The sequence below is a fragment of the Eriocheir sinensis genome, chromosome 57 (genome assembly GCF_024679095.1).
Source record: "Eriocheir sinensis breed Jianghai 21 chromosome 57, ASM2467909v1, whole genome shotgun sequence".
Taxonomy (NCBI): domain Eukaryota; kingdom Metazoa; phylum Arthropoda; class Malacostraca; order Decapoda; family Varunidae; genus Eriocheir; species Eriocheir sinensis.
In genome coordinates this window covers 1547728-1555227 of record NC_066565.1, presented here as the reverse complement: position 1 = coordinate 1555227, position 7500 = coordinate 1547728, and the positions used below count along the sequence as shown (strand labels likewise).

The 7500-nt window shown below is 56.7% G+C and overlaps 1 protein-coding gene across 7 annotated transcripts in view; it reads right to left on the bottom strand.

Moving 5' to 3' along the window:
• LOC126984470 (uncharacterized) overlaps positions 1 to 7500 on the bottom strand; it is a 32244-nt gene that overhangs the window by 1223 nt on the left and 23521 nt on the right. For 4 of the 7 annotated variants that reach the window (XM_050838197.1, XM_050838198.1, XM_050838194.1 and 1 more), the window contains 4 exons: positions 5394 to 6225; positions 2740 to 3075; positions 1304 to 1444; positions 1 to 963 (listed from right to left, as the gene is read on the bottom strand). The exon at positions 1 to 963 is cut by the window's left edge and continues 1223 nt beyond it. In XM_050838197.1, coding sequence (XP_050694154.1) covers positions 658 to 963; positions 1304 to 1444; positions 2740 to 3075; positions 5394 to 6225 — 1615 coding nt within the window. In that variant the 3' untranslated portion in view covers positions 1 to 657. The remainder of the gene's footprint in view (positions 964 to 1303; positions 1445 to 2739; positions 3076 to 5393; positions 6226 to 7500) is intronic. The other 3 variants (XR_007736769.1, XM_050838195.1, XM_050838196.1) reach the window with 3 other exon arrangements.

Below are 7500 nucleotides of genomic sequence, written 5' to 3'. Positions count from 1 at the left end.
CACACACACACACACACACACACACACACACACACACACACACACACACTTGCTTGCATTTTATATATATTTTTTTCTTTGTTTTTTTTTAAGCGCTATTTTGAAAGGCGTAGAAAATGGAGCGCACACACACACACACACGTACATACACACATAAATACGTACATACACACATAAATGCATACACACACACACACACACACGCACGCACACACAAGCGGAAATCGAGTTAATAGAAAACGGGAAACTGCAACAATTTATCCGCTTAGATTTATTATTTTTTATTTATTTTATTTTTCTTCTTTTTCTTCTTCTTCTTCCTCTTCTTCTTGTTATTCTTCTTCTTCCTTTCCTTTCCTTTTTCTCTCCAACATTCTCCCATCTCTCTCTCCTTTCCCTCCCTTTCTCTCCCTTATATTTCTCTCCGTTCCTTCTCTCTCCCCTCCCTTCCTTCTCTCATAACCCTTCGTCCTCTCCATCCCTCCTCCTCCTCCTCCTCCTTTCTCTTCCTTTACCTCTCCCTCCCTCTCGTCCCTCCTCCTCCTCCTCCTCCTTTCCCTTCCTTTACCTCTCCCTCCCTCTCGTCCCTCCTCCTCTCCTCCTCCTTTCTCTTCCTTTACCTCTCCCTCCCTCTCGTCCCTCCTCCTCCCCTCCTCCCTAGAAGAGCCTGACCCTGCTGAGCTTGGCGTCAATCTCGTCGATAAGGGCGTCCACCCTCTCGCTGGCGCCCCTGAAGGTGTTTGGCTCCGGGCCGATCATCTTTATGAGCGCCGGCACCTCCGTGGACGAGTAGGTGAACCTGCAGAGTGCCGCCATGGCCCTCCACAGCAGCTCCTCCGGCGGGTGGGCGTTGAAGAACTGCAGGATGGCCATGGCCAGCTCCGGGGCCACGTCGTCGAACACCACCGTCTTGACCTCCTTGGTGCCCAGGTTGTACATGATGGCCGACCCGTACTCCTGGCACTGTGGGGGGGGCAGAGAGGGTCAGTGTGGGGGCCTGGTTGGGTCATGGCGTGTTTTGTAACGGGTCATGTGTGCTCTCAGCTCTCACACACACACACACACACACACACACACACACACACACACACACACACACACACACCATGAGAGTACACGTCAAAATAAACACCTTCCAAAGCAATACTCATTCAACAATATACATTATATTACACACCAGAGGGCCTGGCAGGCAACACAGGAACACTGGAGACATGCAACACACCACGCTGCACCTGTGTGGAGACATACACACACACACACACACCGCCGTGCCCCGTGCCCCGTGCCCTGGTCCCCTCACCTTGGGGTTAGCGTTCAGCAGGGCGTTGACGGCCACCTTGGTGGTGACGCGGATGTTGCTGGTGGGCTGCGAGCCATCCTGCCACTCGGAGATGTACAGCAGCCACTCGGACGGGCTCACGTGTTCAAACATGTTGCAGAACTGGACAGCGGGGAGGGAAGATCAGTGTGTGAGTGAGTGCGTGTTTAACTGTCCAACAATGTAATGACAGAGCCAGCTGATTCATCTTCACTCTTTCAGACCTTTACTGTTGACTTCATTTATTCTGTCACTTCACTCTCTCACAAAGCTCTCCTGCTCTGTCCAAGCTCTTCCACACTCTCCCTCTCTCACAAGGCTCTCCTGCTCTGTCCAAGCTCTTCTATACTCCCCCTCTCTCACAAGGCTCTCCTGCTCTGTCCAAGCTCTTCCACACTCTCACTCTCTCACAAAGCTCTCCTGCTCTGTCCAAGCTCTTCCACACTCTCCCTCTCTCACAAAGCTCTCCTGCTCTGTCCAAGCTCTTCCACACTCTCCCTCTCTCACAAAGCCTCCCTGTCCAAGCTCTTCCACACCTCACCTCTCACAAGGCCTCCTGCTCTGTCCAAGCTCTTCCACACTCTCCCTCTCTCACAAGGCCTCCTGCTCTGTCCAAGCCTTCCACACCTCACCTCTCACAAGGCCTCCTGCTCTGTCCAAGCTCTTCCACACCCCCCCCTCTCACAAGGCCTCCTGCTCTGTCCAAGCCCCCTCTCTCACAAGGCCTCTCCTGCTCTGTCCAAGCTCTTCCACACCTCACTCTCACAAGGCCTCCTGCTCTGTCCAAGCCTTCCACACTCCCCTCTCTCACAAAGCTCTCCTGCTCTGTCCAAGCTCTTCTATACTCTCCCTCTCTCACAAGGCTCTCCTGCTCTGTCCAAGCTCTTCCACACTCCCCCTCTCTCACAAGGCTCTCCTGCTCTGTCCAAGCTCTTCTATACTCCCCCTCTCTCACAAGGCTCTCCTGCTCTGTCCAAGCTCTTCCACACTCTCCCTCTCTCACAAGGCTCTCCTGCTCTGTCCAAGCTCTTCCACACTCTCACTCTCTCACAAGGCTCTCCTGCTCTGTCCAAGCTCTTCCACACTCTCCCTCTCTCACAAGGCTCTCCTGCTGTCCAAGCTCTTCCACACTCTCCCTCTCTCACAAGGCTCTCCTGCTGTCCAAGCTCTTCCACACTCTCCCTCTCTCACAAGGCTCTCCTGCTGTCCAAGCTCTTCCACACTCTCCCTCTCTCACAAAGCTCTCCTGCTCTGTCCAAGCTCTTCCACACTCTCCCTCTCTCACAAAGCTCTCCTGCTCTGTCCAAGCTCTTCCACACTCTCCCTCTCTCACAAAGCTCTCCAATTCTTCCAAATCTCTTCCTCCCTTCCTCCTCCCTCCCCCAAGGTCCCCCTCCTCCCTCCCCCCCTACACTCACAAAGAGCGCCAGCGCCTCCTGGTGGTGCGGGCCGAGGCTCTCCACCCTGTTGGCGTAGTTCATGATGGTGTGGTCGCGGCGGTCCTGGTGCAGCAGCAGGATCACGTCGTCCTTGAGCGCCGCTGCCGCCATGAGCCTGAGCAGGTGCACCCTGGCCTCGTCCGGCACCGTGCCGTCGTGCAGCACACGCCCCAGCAGGGCGCTGAAGTTCTCGCCCAGCGCCCACGAGCCCTCGTCGTCAAGGACGTACGCCCGCAGCTCCTCCAGGTGGGACTTCTCCTCCCCGCTCAGCAGGGAACCGCACGACGCGGCCAGGCACTCGAAGGACTCCCGCGCCTGAGGAAGACGAGGAGGAGGAGTGAGGAGGAGGAGGAGGAGGAAGAGCTGCCAAGTTAGGTAAGGTTAAGTTAGGTTTGGTTAGGTTACGTTAAGTAAGATAGAGAGAGGAGGAGGAGGAGGAGGAGGAGGAGCTGTCAAGTTAGGTAAGGTTAAGTTAGGGTTAGGTTTGGTTAGGTAAGGTTAAGTAAGGTACAGAGAGGAGGAGGAGGAGGAGGAGGAGGAAGAGGAAGTAAGGAGGAGGAGAAAGGAAAAGGAAGGAAGCGGAAAAAAAAGTAAGATAAAGAAAGAGAAAGAGAGAAGGGAAGGAGGGAGAGAGGGAGAGAAAGGGGGAGGAAAAGTGAGGAAAATGGAGGAAAAAAGGGGGGAGGAGAGAAGGGAGGAGGGGGGCAGAGGAGGAAAAAGAAACTGGAATGGAGGAAAAATGGAGGAAAGAACTGGAATGGAGAGAAAGAGGGAGGGAATGGAGGAAAAAATGGAGGAAAAAGAAAGGGAATGGAGAGAAAGGGGGAGAGAAACGGAGGTAAGAGGAGGAAAAAACGGAGGAAAGAAGGAGGAGGGGGAGGGGGGGAGGGGGGGTCGTCACCTACCTCAATGATAGCGATGGCGTCGTAGATGATGGGGGGGTCGCGGGGGGGCGGCGGGGGGCCCAGGCGGCAGAGGAGGGGGGGGCGGGGAGGAGGGGAGGAGGGGGAGGAGGGGGGGAGGAGGGAGAGGAAGGGGGGATTGTAATTCGGGATAGGCCTCAACACCACCCCCTCCCCCCCTCCCCTCCTCCTCCCCTCCTCCTCCTCCTCCTCTATCATGATTATGGAGTCCGTGGAAGGAGGGCGGGAGGGAGGAAGAGGAGGAGGAGGAGGAGAGGGGGAGGGAGGAGCCAGGCTGAAGGTGGAGATGGAGGAGAGGGAGGAGGGAGGACGAGGAGGAAGACCAGCGAGGAGGGAGGTAAGGGAGGAGAGAGACCCGGAGCGAGGAGGAGGAGGAAGAGGAAGAGGAGGAGGAGGAAGAGGAGGAAGACAGATATTCGGCAGGGAGGAAGATCTCGAAACAGGAGGAGGAGGAGGAAGAGGAGAGGAAGGAAGAGAACGCGTCACCAAGGAAGAGAGAGGAGGAGGAAGAAGAAGAGGAAGAGGAGGAGAAGGAGGAGGAGAAGGAAGAGGAGGAGAAAGGGACAAATTCCTTAGCGTGGAAGAGGAGGACAACCCAGAGGAGAGAGGAGGGGAGGGAGGAGGAATGGAGGAGGAGGAGGAGGAGGAGAGGAAGGAGGAGGAGGAGGAGGAGGAGGAGGGGGAGATACCAGACAACCTTCTGAAGGCCGCGTCATTTTCCTCGAAGTATGACCAATCGGGGGTAATGGTGCCCGTGGAGGGTGTGGGGGAGGAGGAGGGGGAGGAGGGGAGGGGAGGAGGAAGATCAAGAGGAGTCTGTGGCCGAGGAGGAGGAGGAGAGGAGGCGGAGGAGGAGGAGGAGGAAGGAGGAGGGAGGATTGGGTCAACAAGATAGAGCGTGTAATATGATGACCCGAAGGAGATCAAGGAGGAGGAGGAGGAGGAGGAGGCGAGGGAGGAGGAGGAGGAGGAAGGGGAGAGGTGAGGAGGAGGAGGAGGAGGAGAGACATATGGAGGAGGAGGACGGTCTGGAATGGAGGAGGAGGAGGTGGAGGTGGAGGAGGAGGTGTCAGGAGGAGGAGGAGGAGGAGGAGGAGGTTGGTGGAGGATGGAGGGAGCTGTTGTGGCTTTTGGCTTGCTCAGAGGAAGAAGAAGAAGAGGAGGAGGAGGAGGAGGAGGAGGAGGAGGAGGAGGAGGAGGATTTTCAATAGTTAAGTTAGAATCAGAAAAATTATTATTAGAATCTTTTTTAGAGGAGGAGGAGGAGGAAGAGGAGGAGGAAGACTCAGAGTAGAGGGAGGAGGAGGAGGAGGAGGAGGAGGAAGAACAAGAGGAATAGAAGAAGACAGGAGAGTAATTATAATCACCAAAGGAGGAGGAAGAGGAGGAGGAGGAGGAGGAGGAGAAGAGGCGAGGAGAGTAAGGAGGAGGAGAGTAGGAGGAGGAGAGGTTAGGAAGAGAGGGAGATTTTGCAAGAGGAGGAGGAGGAGGAGGAGGAGGAGGAGTTGAAAAACCGAATCCTTTACAATCCCCAGCAGGAAAAGTGTTCACATAATCGGGGTTTCTGAAGGCACTAGGGGGGTTAGGGGGGTGCGGATTGGGGGGATCGGTGCAGGGGTGATGCGCGGGGGTGCCTGGGGTGCGGGGGGGGCAGCGGCAGGGGTTAGGGGGGCAGCAGAAGCGGTCAAAGTTGGGGGTCAAACTACTTACATTGACATCATCCTTGAAGACTATTGGGGGTTCTCTCTCGACCTCTTCCACGGGCGGGGGCGCCTGGAGAGGGGGGGAGGGGCCGCGCACCCCCTCCTCCTCCTCCCCCCTCTCCTCCTGTCCCCCCTCCATCGCCTCTTCCTCTTGGGGGGGCGGGGGAGGAGTCTGTTCGTGGTCAGACATCGCTTGTGGTTGTTGTGGTAAGTCTTCCTCCTCCTCCTCTTCCTTCTTCTCTTCCTCCTCCTCCTCTTCCTTCCTCTCCTCCTCCTCTTCCTTCCTTCTCACGGCTTTCTGGTTTTGTGGTTTCTCCTTCTTCTCCTTCTCTTCCTCCTTCTTCTTCCTCTCTTCCTCTCCTCCTCCTCTCGCTCCTTCTTCTTCCTCTCCTCCTTCCTCCTCCTCCTCCTTGGCTGGCGGGGTGACCCTTACCTCCGGGGGGGCCTGGGGGGCTGTAGGGGGGGGTTGGGGGGTTCCCTCTTGTCCAGGCGGAGGGGGGGCGGGGGCTGTGGTGGAGGAGGTTGAGGGTGGGCTGGTAGGGGGGGCGGGGGTGGTGGTGGAGGGGGGGTGTGGGGGGCGGGGGGGCCTGGAGGATGAGGTGGAAGGGGTGTGTGTGTCCTCTCTCCTCGCCTCCTCCTCTTCTCCTCCTCCTCCTCCTCCTTCTTCTCCGCCTCCTCCTCCTCCTCCTTCGGGAACCTCACAGGTGGATTTTGACTTCTTCTTCTTCTTCTTCTCCTTCCTCTCCTTCTTCTCCCGCTTCTCCTTCTTCTTCTTGTCCCGCTTCTGGACCTTCTCGTTGATGGAGTTGCGGCGGTCCTCCAGGCGCTGCGTGTTCTGCCTGCAAGGGTAGAGGCGGGCTGAGGGGGGGTACTGGATAGAGTTTTGGGGGGTGGCGCCCCGGAGAGGTCACCGGTTATCTGGGGAGGGATGGGGCAGAGGCTCCTGCCTGAAGGGGGGTCATTTTTCTGAGGGGTTAGGCCGTGGGGTATGAGCGAGTGGAAGGGCCCGGGGGCCAGTGAGGGACACAGTGTCGTCAGTCCGGGCGGCTGGGTCGTCAGGCCAAGGGGGCAGCGACACTATAGTCCAACCTTTTCAAATAGTCCATTTGGGCGTTCGATTCCGCGGGTCCTGTCCTCCCCTCTGCTCGGCCACCCAACACCTGTCCCTTCCTCTCGTATGTTGTCTACAGGTAACACAGGAGAGGAAAAAATAGGCGCTGCGACCATACAGTGGCCGAGCGGGCGGGAGGAAAGGACCCGCGGAATCGAACGGCCAAATGGACTATTTGTAATGGTTGGACCATTATAGTGTCGCTGCCTGACGACCCCAGCCCCCGGACTGACAACACTGTGTCCCTCACTGTCAGGGCGGGCGGCGGTTCCAACAGTGTGTGTGTGTTAAACCAGCCTGCCTGAGTGTTATGGGCTGTGTGTGTTAACCCAGCCTGCCTGAGTGTTATGGGCTGTGTGTGTGTTAACCCAGCCTGCCTGAGTGTTATGGGCTGTGTGTGTTAACCCAGCCTGCCTGAGTGTTATGGGCTGTGTGTGTTAACCCAGCCTGCCTGAGTGTTATGGGCCGTGTGTGTTAACCCAGCCTGCCTGAGTGTTATGGGCTGTGTGTGTTAACCCAGCCTGCCTGAGTGTTATGGGCTGTGTGTGTTAACCCAGCCTGCCTGAGTGTTATGGGCTGTGTGTGTTACCCCAGCCTGCCTGAGTGTTATGGGCTGTGTGTGTTAACCCAGCCTGCCTGAGTGTTATGGGCTGTGTGTGTTAACCCAGCCTGCCTGAGTGTTATGGGCTGTGTGTGTTAACCCAGCCTGCCTGAGTGTTATGGGCTGTGTGTGTTAAACCAGCCTGCCTCAGTGTTATGGGCTGTGTGTGTGAACCCAGCCTGCCTGAGTGTTATGGGCTGTGTGTGTTAACCCAGCCTGCCTCAGTGTTATGGGCCGTGTGTGTGTTAACTCAGCCTGCCTGAGTGTTATGGGCTGTGTGTGTGTTAACTCAGCCTGCCTGAGTGTTATGGGCTGTGTGTGTGTTAACCCAGCCTGCCTGAGTGTTATGGGCTGTGTGTGTTAACCCAGCCTGCCTGAGTGTTATGGGCTGTGTGTGTGTTA